Source organism: Notamacropus eugenii, chromosome 5 (assembly GCF_028372415.1).
Source record: "Notamacropus eugenii isolate mMacEug1 chromosome 5, mMacEug1.pri_v2, whole genome shotgun sequence".
Lineage (NCBI taxonomy): Eukaryota > Metazoa > Chordata > Mammalia > Diprotodontia > Macropodidae > Notamacropus > Notamacropus eugenii.
Window position 1 is genome coordinate 443,248,218 of NC_092876.1, and position 15,368 is coordinate 443,263,585.

General features: G+C 33.6%; 1 protein-coding gene across 11 annotated transcripts in view; it reads left to right on the forward strand.

Moving 5' to 3' along the window:
• DMD (dystrophin) overlaps positions 1-15,368 on the forward strand; it is a 2,329,373-nt gene that overhangs the window by 1,448,182 nt on the left and 865,823 nt on the right. For all 11 annotated transcript variants that reach the window (XR_011968542.1, XM_072616876.1, XM_072616880.1 and 8 more), the window contains 2 exons: positions 3,791-3,938; positions 7,552-7,701. Coding sequence is in view for 10 of the 11 variants with exons in the window: in XM_072616876.1 (XP_072472977.1) it covers positions 3,791-3,938; positions 7,552-7,701 (298 nt within the window). In the remaining variant the exon portion in view is untranslated. The remainder of the gene's footprint in view (positions 1-3,790; positions 3,939-7,551; positions 7,702-15,368) is intronic.

The window sequence follows — 15,368 nt, forward strand, 5'->3', positions numbered from 1 at the left end:
ATGATAAACACACTGTACAAAACAATATATTTGTAACTTTCCTTTTCTATTTATGAACATCTTCCACCATAATGCTTTTCTACTTCCTGAACCTTCATTAAGAACATTTGTAATATAAATTACAACATAACCAACCAGGAAACCGCTGCTTTGGGGGGAAATGGCTAAATGCATTTAAATGACTCTAAAAAATAAAATATCTAAGACTTAATTGCAGATGGGTAATGTTAAATATCCCATTCCTTATTATTACTATGGCATGCCTGAATAAGTCCTTCCATAAACATTGAGGTAGTAGGTAAACAAAGAAATAACACATCGTGTGATGAATGCCAATATAAAGCATTTTTAAACAGTTCCGTCAAAAGACAGCCTTGAAAATGTTTGCTATGTCCTTTCATTTTTCAATTATCCAAAGACACAAATACAAATTACAACTTGTAAAATTTCAAATTACAGCTTTTGAAATTAGCAGAAAGTGTGCATATTTTGGGAAATAAAACATAACCAGGCTAGGATTAAGTTGGCTATATCATATATTTATGCTAAAATGTACCAAAAAAAACTGAAAGAAGACTCCAAAAATGTTTCTATTTTTTTTTAAATTGCATCATTTTTAAAAATCAAGGAAAATTGCTCTCATTAGCATAATGTCGGTGACAATATTATGGCAAATGGATTATCTGAAGCATCTCTGTTTTATTGTGAGCTTTACATTATGTACCTAATCTTGAGATTACTAGAAAATTATGTTGTTAAAATCCATGAAATTTTATGAAAGCCTCTAACTTTTACACTGTAGCTAGAGGTTAGTTATAGAATGTACTTAATTACATATCATGTATGCGTAAGTACCTACTGCACTCACTATCTTAATGTATTATAAAAGTAGAAAGTGTAGCACATTTAGGAAAGAGATGTGTTATGGTATTTACGGGTTTACACCAGAACAAGACCTTTTAAAATAAAACGTGGTTGATCAGAGCATGTTTGCAAAAACATGCCTTGAATTCTATCCATCACTAACTCATGTGACTTTTAAGACAAACTTTACTCTTTTGAAATAAGGTATCACGTTTGTTCACTCTTTAGCTGATAATGTTCATTTAGTATAAATAATTATAGCTCCCTGGAACTATTTTGCATTACCATATAATTTTGGAAATCAGTCTCTTGGTAAACTAGACATTTCAACTCAAATTTCAGAGCTTAGTAATCCTGATTCCACATACCATGAACATTTGCATAGTTTTTTCCCTAACTCCAATCCCCAGTTTTCTTTTAACTTTATAATTTTAAAATTTTTATAATTTTTAACTTTATAACTTTATCATTTATTACAATTGTCAGAAGTCATCATTAAATTTTATATTTTCACATCCATTAAACAAAAAGCCTACAACTGACCCAGAGTTATACTGCAATCAAGGGTTTAAAATTTTTTTATCTCCTATAATTTCTTTTTTCCATACTCAAAATAAATGACTTTTTATTGAGATTGTTTCTATGAGTGTAACAGAGGGAAGAAGGAGAAAGAGAAGATTGTCTGATGTTTTAAGGGCAATCTTGATTGTGAGGTAGGATTAGTATTTAGGATTTCATTTCCAAATGTGAAAGCTTTAATTTTTATCATGGCTTTTCATTTTCATGTTCATTAATTTCCATTTTTCTATCTTTCTGAATTTGAAGTAGAACCATTCTCCTAGATAGATGTTGAAGGAAGGTCAAAACTTGTGATTAACTTACCTTTTCCTTTAAGAAGATTCCTAAATAGATTTGCAAGAGTTTAACTCACTCAGAGGTAGGTTAATAGATGAAAACTTTTCTTGGAATAATGACATAGTAGATAGACTGCCAGACTTCAAGACTGGAAGATGTGGGTTCAAATTCTGTATTTGACACTTACTAGATTTGTAACTCTACACAAATCAATTAACCTCTACCAACTTTCGCTTTCCTCATCTGGAAAATGGAGATAAATCTGATAAACATATATATAGTATATGGATATGTATATACAATATACATACTATACATATACACACATGTGTATATATATGTATGTATATACTCACACACAGAGTTATTGTGAAGATCAACTGTAATGACAGTAAGGTGAATTGAAAACTTTAAAATACTGCATATGTATGCCCTAATGGTAGATATTTAAGGCAGCAGGAAACAGAAATTTAGTTAACTGAGAATTAAAATAAAGGGAACAATTAAGAATTTGAAAATGAAGCTATGAGGAAGTTACTGAGGACATATAAATTGAGGAACTTGAGAAAGGGTCTTGAAACAGAAGAGAGAGACTAGATCAGCTAGTAAATGTTGCTGAAAACTGCTCAATGACCTCAACCCACATTCTATACTGAAGTATTTGGAAAAGTAACCTATGGAATTCTACACTGTAAAGAAATAGTTGGAAGAAGGGTTCAACAAGGAAATAATAGTTACTTTTGTTATAGGTCTTTCTTTCATATTTTTAGACAGAAATTAATTCATAAATAGCCTTTAAAAGCAAATTAGTTTACTTAGCTATAGCTTTAAAATGTATTATATAAAATATTATTTAAAAGTATTTGACCTAAATATTATCAATGTATTTTATAACGTGATATTCATTCTTGACAAACTGATTTCAGATATTGTAAATCAATTTATGTCTTCCATCAATCAAATTATATTTATTATAGTGTTTAAAATGTTAGTAGTTCATTTTATTATATCATAATTTATTTTAATAACTATTCAATTATAAATTTAAGAGAAAATTTTTAGGAAAATAGCATCTTAAAATATATTTCACATATCCCATTTTCTTTCTGATTACTATATTTTATGCTATAATTTTATGTTTAAAAGTCAAAATTCATTTCTCTTAACCAATTTAAATTTAGTTAATCCAAATTTAAAAAGTATTTATTAAGTGTATAAGACTTGGTGCTGGTCACTGCTGGAGATACCAAAAGAATAAAATATGGTTAAGAAGAGTAAAAGATAGTTCTTCCCTCAATGACCTTACAATCAATAATGAGAAGTAAGTGAAGGAAGCTTAATAAAAGGGAGAATACGATGAATGCCCTAAGAGCAGTACAAAGGACCATAGCATTCTAAGAGACAGGTCACATCCCACTGTGGAGGTCAGAAATTTTTCCTCTAGATGTACATTTTAAGATGAATCTTAAAGGAGTAAGAGACTTTTGACCCGAGAGACTTTAATTTGGTGTGTTGGCAGAGTGGATTTGAAGGAAGTGATGATAGCCTGATGAAAACATGATGTCAGGCTTGCTTAAGTCGTCAGTTGGGGAAGAGTAGGTTAAGGGGGATAATGATTACATGAAGGAGAAAAGTAAAATAGGGGCTGCAAAGATAGGGTGGGGTCCATACTGGTTTTAAGAACAACTTGAAACTATTATAAATACCTAAATTAGCTACAAAGAGCCTTATGAAGGAAATTGCTCTCTGCATGTAAAGAAAGAATTGATAAATAGTATGTATAGAGTGATTTGTATATGTGTGTATTTGTGTCTAATGATAGCCATCTCTCTAGTACATTTTAGAAATGCTTGTTTTATTTCTTAAGGTCAGGACAAAATTTTTTTAAAAGACTAAATGAGGCCATGGTGAGGTCTTTAGACTTCATAAGGTTGACAATGAGGAGCCATTTAATGCTTTTGCATAGGAGAATAACGAAAAATTATTTTAATCCATAGGATCTTTTCATTTGTATTTCAAGTTATTTACTGAGAAACATGTTGTTAATAATAACTTTGTTGTTTTATTCTAGGTTAGAAGAACAAAAGAATCTTTTGTCAGAATTTGAAGGTGACTTGAATGAATTTATTTTATGGTTAAAGGAAGCAGAAAGCATTGGCGGTACTCCCCTTGAACCAGGAAATGAGCAGCAATTAAAGGATACACTGCAAAAAGTCAAGGTAACATTTGACATTTTTAAGTTCCCCACTTCGTTATACTTTTAAAGTGCCATCTCCTTTTTTTTTTTTTTTTTTTTTTGTATTTTAGTATTGGTTTGTCACTAATTATGTTCATGGTTTTATACTAAGAAATTGGTCAATATTTTATTTTCTCCTAACCTTATGATTACCAGCCTTTTTAGAATTATGACATTCTACCTTTCTTATTTGCTTTTGCTACATTTCTATATTCCCAAAAGTGCTGTTGTAGGGCATAGATTTATTTTAAAATTAAGTTTAGTTAAAATTAGTTTCATTTTGAGGATAATTATTATGTGATGATAGAGCGTCACAAACTGGGAGATTGAAAATCATTATTTTAATATGTTTCATACTATAGCTTTAGGTTTGTAGACAGCTGGAAATATCATAGACATCTTATTGCCAAATTGTTTCACCTTCAAATCAAAAGGGTTCCAGCTGACAACAGTAACTGGTTATTCTTTCTCACTGAGGTAGCACTACAGCCCTGAATATAGTCAAGTCATTTTACAAGATTTTTGTATTCATCTTTTTTGAATGTTCTGGTTATTCCCTAATTGACCCATGACTAGCAGACAGATTATTCAAAAATGAAACTGAATTGACTTGTTTTATTTTAATTCTAGGATAAATTAAATTCAAGTTTACATACAGAAATATAAAATACAATATATTATACATACACGTGCATATATATTTGTATATATGTATTATGCATGTGCATATATACACATATATGACTCTGTGTGTATGAATGTATGACACCTACTAAGTGTAGGCAGAAGACATTGTGGGGTAGTTGGTAAAGAATTGACCTCAGAGTCAGTAAAACTTGTGTTTAAGTCTAGCCTCCTGAACATACTAGGGGAAAAAAAAGAAAGAGTAGAAGGGAGAGAGAGAGAGAAAAGAAAAAGGAAAGAAAGAAGGAAGGAAGGAAGGAAGGAAGGAAGGAAGGAAGGAAGGAAGGAAGGAAGGAAGGAAGGAAGGAAGGAAGGAAGGAAGGAAGGAAAGTTGGTTGGTTGGTTTTTTGGTTGTAAAATGCTGTGCTAGGAACAGAAAGACAAAATCAGAACAGTCCTTTCCCTCATAGGTCTTGCTTTTGGGGAGAGGGATAGATAGCAGTCTGAAAAGATAATTAACAACAAGATAGTTTGAGGAGGAAAGACTACTAACAGTTTTTGGAATCAAGGAAGGCTTTAGAAAAAACATGAGATCTGAGCTAAATCTTGAAAGAAGATAAGAATTCTGAGAGGAGGAGATGAAAAGACAATTCATTCAAAACATGGAATTTGTGTTATGCAAATATCTAGCGATAGGAAATACAATGTCCTGATTGGTGAATTGGCTATAGTCCAATTTGGCTGGATAATATTTTATAAAAACAGAAAAAAAGTGCAGTGCGCTCTTGGAAAGTGGGGTAGAACTAGATTCTAGAAGACTTTAAATGCTAGGCAGGCCATTTTATAATTTATCCTAGCAGCAAAAGGAAGCCATAAATTCCTTGAAGAGTGCAGTGATATAGTTAGACTCATGCTTCAGGAAAGTTGTTTTGACACTTGTGTGGAGGATGGATTGAATCATGGAAAACAATTTAAAACATATTATGGTTCAGACAAGAGGTAATGAGACCCTGAACAATGGTGGTAACTGTATAAGTGAGCACAAGGGAATGGATGTAAGAAATAATATGGAAGGAAAATTGACAAAACAGCCATAATGGGTGAGGGAGAGAGGAGAGTAAAGGCTAACTACAAGTCTACAAATCTGAGACAGAAGATTGGAAACCCTTATGGAATAATAAAATGGCAGTACCTTTTACAGAAATAAGGAACTTTGGAAGAAGTCAGGATTTGTGGAGAAAGATGATGAGTTATATTTTGTATTGCTGAATTTGAGATAGAAGTGGATCTCGCCAAAACTGGCTTCTGGATTTCAAAGAGTTTTAAATCTTTGGAAGATTCAAAAGCAAATAAACAAACATCAAAGGGAAGTACAACTACTGATAATTTAATGGTCCTATTGGTTTGACTCTGTGGATGAGAGCACACTTATGATCATAATCATTCTTCAAGAAATATGTTGGTACCTGAAAAAGAAGTAGCAGTGTGCGATCAAACCTTAAATTTCACTTTCACATTTTTTACATCACAGTTAAATGATTCCATTTCCTCATTGGAAATCTATGTTTCCAGAATGTGCTTACATTCAGATAAAGTAATATAAATATCTGGTTCAAAAGTAGTATTTTAGGAGACATTGGTAATTCATTTAACAAACACTTCCTAAAAAGTTTACCTGTATGCATTTGGCAGGTAATGAGGAACAGAAAAATGAGAATTAGAAGCAATTCTTGCCTTCACTTACTTTATATTCTAGTCAGTGACACAAGAGATTTATAGAAATAACCATGACAGTTTTCAAAATAACAGAGATATGTGTTCTGGTAGCATAGATTGACTCTGACTGAAAAAATCAGGTAAAACATTATGGTCATATTAACAATTGATATGGGCTTCTAATGATGTCTTAGATGTGGACAATTAGAGATTATGGGAAGAAAGGAATTCTAAAATGGACAATGGGAGCAAATATATATGGCAAATAAACATAGGATATATTAGGGGAATAGTAAATAGACCAGTATGGTTAGAATATAAAAATAGAGAGGAGAACTAGGAGAAGGTAGGTTGGAGTTGAATCACTGAGAACCTTGAATGCCATTCAAAAACATTTGGACTATCTTTGGCAGATAGTGGGGTTCATAAAGGATGAGAATTGTACAAAGCCTAGGAAAATTCTATAAGTGTCACTTGTTGAACTAAAGGATCAAAGACTGGAGGCTGTTAACTGGGGTAATATCAGTGTAAAGAAGAGAAAAAGATTTAAGAGATATCATGGAGGCATGATCAACAGATTTTGGCAGTTGATTGTATAAAGAGGGAAAAGGATAAGGAAGGATCAAAGGTAATTGTGACATTTTAAGCCTGGGAAGATTATGTTCATTCAGATTCTTTCTTTCCATGGGAAGTGTACTACACATACATGCACATTCGTACACACACACATACAGACACACACACTCTATGCTAAATTTTACACTTCATCTATAACTTGGGAAATTGATCAAACTTACAAGTCTTGGACAACAATTGTAATATCCTCTCATTTGTTGGTCCACTCTCATAATATCTTCATCCTCTGGTGAATATGGCTCACTGGACAGGGTCACATGCATTGGGACCATCTTCTGTCCCATCACTGATGATCTGATTGTGTTTAAGGGGTATTTAAATGTCAAAATTTGAAAGTCAATTGATATTACCTCACATCACAACTACAAAAATGGTCAACGATTTTCTTTGTTAAAAATATGTTTTCTCTAGGGTGTTAGACGACATGTCTCTTCCTGGTTGGAAGCCAGCAGTTTACGTCTATCAGTTTTGGCTTGTGTGGAAAACACTGGGTATTTAATAGTAGATTGAGTATTTGATCTGTTCATTTCATTTGATAAGACTTATCGACAGGAACAAAGATAAGGGAGTTGAAAACCGTGGTAATTCATCGTAAATGTTGTTGTGTTTGTCGGTTTCAGTTACGAGTGGAAGAGCTGCCTGGGCGCCAGGGAATACTGAAACAATTAAATGAAACAGGAGCTACAGTTCTTATAAGTGAAACCATAAACCCAGAAGAACAAGATAAACTCGAAAATAAACGCAAAGAGGCAAACCTTCGATGGATAAAGGTCAGATATATTGGCAACAGCCTTTTATCTCATGTGCCATGTGCGACATGTCTATTTCTTCGTGTCCTGAGTTTGTGTGCAGGCTCAGCTGCATGATTTGTCACATTGGAATTTGGGGTGATATTAGAAGAAAGTGCAAGTGCTGAAACATCCAGGGCTATTCTTCAACATAAATTATTTTCAGGAGTTGGCCTGAAAATTGCCTAAGTAATTAATTGGATGTTCAGTTGGGCATGGAAAGCCTCTAGAAGAGATGAAGGTGGCCCATGGAAAAAGTAAAATAAAGCAAAATCCCTAATTCTTGTCCAGAGGATTTATTAAATAAGTGACAGATGCATAAAATGTCTGCAGCTCAAAATGCACGTAAAAAAAGCCACCACAGAAACTGATAACAACCATCCAAGCTATCTTGGAAACCCTCAGCTTACAATATCTCTCATATTCCCTTCAGTTTTTTATTTGCTTATTTTTAATTTGAGGTCTTTAGAAAGTAAATGTGGCTTCAAAAACTTTCATGTGCAGTGCTTTTCTCAATCCTGGATATTAGCTAAATATTTCAAATATATTTATTGTCATTTAACATCCATGTTAAGCAATACCTTTTCATCAAAATAAAAATGACATTAAAATTATTTAAACTGGGAATCGTGACAAGGAGATTTTGCAGAAGTGAAATGTTCAAGAAAGAATGAGTGTCAAAATAATGTTTTCATTCTAAAATAGAAAATAGCAAATCATCTATTCTTTATTTATTCATCAATCTCCAGTCTAATTGAAAGGTGTGAAGGATGTTGCAGAGCAACTTTTTTTATGCTTAGGCAATTTGAAAAGAAATAATAAAGACTGAATTTAGAAATGTCTCAGGTTATTTATTTCATTATTTTAATACTGCAGTGCTGAAATTTCTCTAACAGATTGTCTAAATAATTCATTTAATAACTAAAACAGATGTCACTTATGGAAGTATAAAAATCTATAATATACATATTAGTTTCATATAGCAAGAGTAAAGTAGCAATTTTAAAAAATAAATACTTTGAAATAAAATATAATTTAAAACCTAAGAGCATTCATCGAAAAAAACCAAATAAACATGAAATAGGGGCAAAATGTTCCAGAAGAACCTTGGCTTTTTATGATGATAAAATAGATTTTAAAAAATAACAAACAAGAAAAAGCTTTTTTTAGGATCTGGAACTAGAATGGATTTCTTTTATAGAAGAGGAAACTGAAGCTCATAGAGGTTAAGTGACTTGCCCAAGGTCATACAGTTAATATATGATAGAGCTGGAATTTGGCTCCAAATCTAGCTCTTTTAACCTTAATTCAAGCTGCCTCTATTTTATTATGTCCCTTTTCAGTTCTACTTGAAAAAATTCTGTCACCTTTTGTACTATCTTCATCCTTTCCCTCTTTTTTAAAAATGTAGGTATTATATATAGCACTTGCATATAGTAAGTGTTTAATAAGTGCATGTTGACTTATTGACAGTATTTACATAGCCTCAGTGAGTATATGTGTATACATATATACGTCCACATGCACACACACATACAGTGGTCTGGTTCTCGGATTGCCGTATTCCTTTATTAGTTCCGTAGTCATCATTTTATAGTACCATCACAATAAATATGAGTCATTGAGCCACCTCCCAGTTTTGAACCTATAGATTGTTTCCAATTGTTTTTATTATTATAATATGAATATTTTATGCATTTAATTTAAGGGAAGGTGAATAACAACTTAACTACTTGCCCTACCTTGTTCTGATTTATAAACCTGATTTATCACTTCATTTTCCTCACCTGAAAAATGAGGAGATTGGATCAGTAGATTTCTAAGGCCCCTTCTAGTTCCAACATTCAATGATTTTTGTCACTTGGAAAGCTAAGATATAAATGAAAATTGACAGAGTTCATTATTAAGTCATCATCTGTGCCTGCAGCCTTCAACTCCCAATCTCTCACTGCTTCTGGTTTTCAAGCCTTTTCTGTGCGTTGACTCTTGGTCAGGCCAGGGTTAAGATCAACTGAAGAAAACCAGAAAGTCATCACTCTAGTACATAACTTATTATTCCTAATAATTAGAGATTCCCCTAAGTAGAGTAAGTGTATAGGAGGTAATGGTTTACCCATTACTGGAGAGTTTCAGATGCAGTTTGGATGACTACTCATCACAGATGTTTAAGGGAATTGCTTTTCTGGTGCCATTTGGGTTGGATGGACTTTGAGCTAGTTCCCTGTCGATAATGAGAGTATCAAAATGACTCCCTCCTTCACTGAGTGAACTCCTTTCCCTCCCACCCCCCCAAACAAAACATGGAGATGTGATTATTAATATCCTTGTTACAGACAAGGAATATTCCAACAGGAAAATTTGAAATATCACTGTATAATGCTTAACTGGAAAATGAATTTGTGTAGTAAACTATCAATTCCTCTACTATATTTATCATTTAATTTCCATATTAAAAACTTTTACATAGACTTTTAAAAAATAAAAATACGTTAATCATCCTGAATTACAGAGATTAGTAGGTCAAAGATACTATCAATTCAGTATCTTTTTAATACAGTATCTATTCAAAGACTATTGTTCACTTGCTCTTAGTCAATTAATAATAATTTTAAAATGAGTAAAAATGTAACAACTTATTGGAAAAAAAGGAAAGAAATCCCTTATTACTCTTGGGCTTAAAGGTAGCATGTTTAAAATAATCTCTTTCAAGCCCTTGCATAGGCATAGAATTTATTGCCCAATACTAATGAATGTGAGCACAGATGAGAGATCAAATACTAAAGGGAGACTTCTAATATAAAATAAACTTTTGCCTTTTATTACTGCATTGCTTTTGCTTTGGGGCATCTAAATTTCATAGTATTGACCTTGTGAATGGAGGCATTCTCCTTCCTTTCTAACTGTAACAGTAATGAAATGACATATTCTAGTATATCACTACCTTAAACTGAACTTGAAAGAGGACAAAGATTAAATACCATGTAGAAAAGCACAGATTGTAAATTCTAACCTAGTTTCCTTTATTACCATCTTCTGAAAAGCCAATATTTCGTGCAAAAATGAAAATGATGGTATTTTTATTAAAGGTCATGCTAATACAGAGAATAAAATTCTGTCACAATCTTTATACCCATGAATCTAGATGTTTGAGTTTATTTTAGCAATTAAACATCTGCCTCTATATTCAGGTAAGCTGCTCACCCAGTTCTTCAAAGCATAGAAAAGAGACCCTGAGCACTGGGTTGGGTGATGTATTCGTTTTTTGTCGTATAACACTTGCCAGGACACATAACAGATCAGTAATGGGTTTCTTACCTTTTATTGTGTAGTAAATGGATTGATAGATTATGCCTAGGGCCAGTGAACCGTGGAATACAAGATTTGGGGGAAGGACTTTATCACTCTTTAATGTTATTCTTGTCTGGTATCAGCCAAGAGGGATGAGGTAGATTATTAGAAAGTAAGCTGTATGCCAGAATCACCATTCCCCTCATTTATCTGCCTCAGGCTTTAAGACAAGGCTGCAGTATGGATTATGAAGGTAGTGATCAGTGCCTGATGGAAACATTTTGTTTACTCCCTTTTAATTGGTCTGTTGGTATGAGAACTAATTATAAAACATTGAAAAGATGATTCCCTTGTTTGTTAGAGCAAATCATCTTGTTCTGATGCAGAAATAAAAGAATTTGAGGGGAATGATATGCTTAATTTGGGAACGTTTTCAGTATCCCTAAGAAAAGTGTAGTTTATCTTTGGCTTGACTGACCAAGTACTGAGAAAGCTGAACAGCGTTAGGAAAACTACTGGAAACCAAAATCATGACAGGGTTATGATTTAGGCACTAAGATGATCTTGATAATTTTGACTGATAGGTTTGGGTTATTTATAACTGATACGATTGCCTGATTAATCTCAGTAGCGTATGCGCATACACACATGTATACCTTTTCTCTCTCCACAGAGAAACAATATGTGTGTACCTATATCCCTAGGCACACATGTATACATATCTTAGTATATATACATACCTACATGTATATATGCACATACATGTGTGTGTTTGTGTGTGTAGATATATATATATATATATATATTAAGCAATCTCTTGATTCAGATTTTATTGATCAGAGAAGTAGTGTTTGGAAATACTTAGCTTCTGCAAAGCTCAACCTTTTTTCCCCAGTTGGTGAGTTCTTCCTAGAGCAGCTGTTTTGTGGAGGGACTTAAGCTAGCCTTCATTCCTCTCTGGCTTCAGGACCTTCAAACCCTGACTCTGTGCTAGGGAAATTCATTTGACCCTTTAGCTTCCTTTTGTTATCTTTCCTCATTAGAATGTAAGCTACTTGAATTCAGGCACTCTCTTTTTGCTTGAATTTATAGCCCCAGCATTTTGCACAGTGCCCTGCATATAGTGAGTATTTCATAAATGCTTATTTCCTTCTCTTCTTCCTAAGCACATCAATATTTAATTGATCCATGATTTCAAGGATGTTACCAGTCTTCCTTCCAATAGCATAGATTATATCTCATTTATGTGCCTTCTCCTCAGGTGTTTCCTTATCTATATTGTGGAATAAACCCCATAATAGATCCACTCAACATGATGGAAGCCTACCTCTGGGCATTTTAACATTACTTAGGTTCCCTTGCAGCACTCAGATTGTCTCTTTTTTAATCCCTCAGTCATACCATGCGATTGGACCACCACCTTTTTCGAATCATGTACTTATCTCCAGGAAGATATTGTATATACTGAATACATTTCATCGTTGGAAATGTTCTATAGTCCACTTAGGTGCAGCATATCTCTCTCTATTCTGCTTTCAGTCATGTACAATTTTGACTCTTTGGGGATTATAATGTTCTATGATTCTTAGCCACATGAAAAATTAAGTCTATAATAGAAGATATCTATATTTCTATCTCTATATGTCTAAATCTGTATATATATATATATGTCTATTTTTATCTCTATATACCTATGTCTTTATATAGATATATCAATGTGTAGATAGATCTATGTCTCTATAGGAAGACACACAAACATATCTGAATGCCAGAATGACATTGGGTTGGTACCATCTAGGGGTATCTGATAATACTCAGCCCTCAGACTGTCTGTCCATTAAGTACTTAGACTATGTGTCATTCACACCACCTGACACTGAAGGAGGTTCTTGAGTAGCAGCCAAGCTTTCTCTGACTTTGGGAGAGCTGACTCTCTCTTGCAAGCTCCATCCCCTTATAGATAGGAGCATTTCTATGCTCTTTGTCCAGGACTAGGCATTAGTCTGAATTACCCAATCAATTCAGTCTTAGCCTCCCCCATTCTACTAGGGAAAATCTTCCTCTGATCCCTTAAAGCTACTGTGTGCTTTACTGATTCACCTCCTACCACTAGGACATACTCTACAATCGCCTTTATGTTTTGATCCAGACATTATTTTATTTGTGGAGGGGATCCCAGATGAGGAAACCCTCACTATCAATTCATATCTATAACTGCTCTGTAATAAGTATAAAGTGCTAAAACAATATAGGTCCTAGAAACTAACATTTTACAGTGACCAGTGGGATGTATCTTTTTGTAGGACTCATTGGTACAGTGACAAATCAGACAAGGTAGTTATGTTGTCCCTTGTTCAGTGGAAACAGGAACAAGTTAAAGCAAGAGAATAGTGGTGGTAAATGGATAGGATACATTTTATGTCTTTATACTTAGTCTTTTTAATAATTTAATAAGAAATGGATTCCAGCTATTAGAAAAGAGAGTCTTCACCCACTTGTTCTCCCCCCTCTGTAGGAAGGTAAGCAGATGTTCAGGTTTGCAGATTTTGTATTAAATCCAAGAACATTGCAGAGCCTCCTAAATGCAAACTATTATTAACTAAACAATCCCATTAAATTAGTTACCTTCCTATTGTTTCTACAATTGGCTCTATTAGGTGGGAAGAATCAGTGCTCTTAAAGACTCATTTGCAGTTTTTTATACATTTCACACAACAATTAACAAGCATTTTTAGTGACTTACTTTGCACTGGAACTACAAATGAAATGCACCAGGTCCTGCCTTCAAGGGGTTCAGATTCTGATTGGTAATATAGGGCAGCTTCAGAATATTGCCTATGATATTATGATTTTTTCCCCATATCATCACGATATGAGCATTAAATTAAGACTCACAAATCCTTTTCCTCTTCCTGGCCTCACTAATTAAATTTTCGTGACCTTAAGAATCATTTACCATTCTGTGCCTCACTATAACTACATAAAATGGAAAAGTAATATCAATAATTAAGTAAATCATTAATAATAATAAATGATCATTTTAAATGCTGCACTGTCCATCTCACAAGATGGTTGGATCAAAAGAAATAATGTATAAGAAAAGACTACAGAGTGCAAAGTACTATTATCGTTAACTCATTGATGAATTTTCTTCCACAACACACCCATTAACTGAGTGAGCCTGGTGTCCTAATACTTCCTCTTTCTTTCTATACTTTATCACTTGGTTGTATTAACAGTGCCCATGGATTCAATGATCATTTCAATGCAGGTTATACTTAGAGAGATAGATGTATGTACATGCATATATGCATATATACATAGAACCTCACAGAAAAAGCAATTACTGAATGAGAATAATGAAGGCCTAGAAATTTTAATGATTCCCCCACCTGTTCTAGTTAATTTAGGGTTGTAAAAGAAGATATAACCATTACAGGTAATGATGATAAGAATGATGCCATATTTCACAGTTTCAAAAGGAAGGAAAAAGAAAAGAAGAGGTCTAATATGAAAGGAATTTGTTAATTGTAGAATAGGAATTCCAGAGGGCACAGTGGAAAGCATGGAAGCATACTGGGAAGGATTGAAAGCCCTGAAACTGCTCCTGCTGTGGTTGCTACCTCCAACGCCCATAACTGGTGTTCCCACCAGACATACTATAGACCAGCACCCATGTGTCACAGACCTCTACTTCTGACCTTATAATTTGTCTTGGCCTAGAAAAATGTCTCACCCCAACCTTTTGTTAGCTCTTCTGCTCCAGAATTTGAGGGGACTAGAGGGGAATGCTGGGAGAGCTCAGCTGCTTCCTCTACTCTGACATCTTGTCTGCTTCACCAGAAGTCCAGCCACCTATCCAGTGACTTTTCTGGGCACTCAGAATCAAAATTTACCTCCATTTCCATGATGCAATGCTTCTGGCCACTTTCAGAACAAGTATACAGAGAGAAGGGGAGGAAAAGTGGAGAAGGGAACACAAATAGAAAATGTCAACCCTACCTTGTCAAGTATAGATATACATGTATACATCTAGACAGATAAATATATACATACGTACATAAATAAATATATATGCATATGTATACATATAGAGGTGTGTGCATATGTTTTTTTAAAACTGTACTGGACAGAGATTTATAGTTTCTTATACAATTCTCTTTCCTGTTCTTTATATATTTTGCTACTATTGAAGACTGTTGAATTCATGGTTAAATTTTAAAAAAACAAACTGCTTTCTACTTCTTCCCTATTCTCAGTTGTGCTACTGGATAGTTTAATTCTCAGTCTTATATCTACAATTTTAACATAAAACTAGACTGAGTTTTTACTTGCTGACTAAACATATGAAGACACTAAAC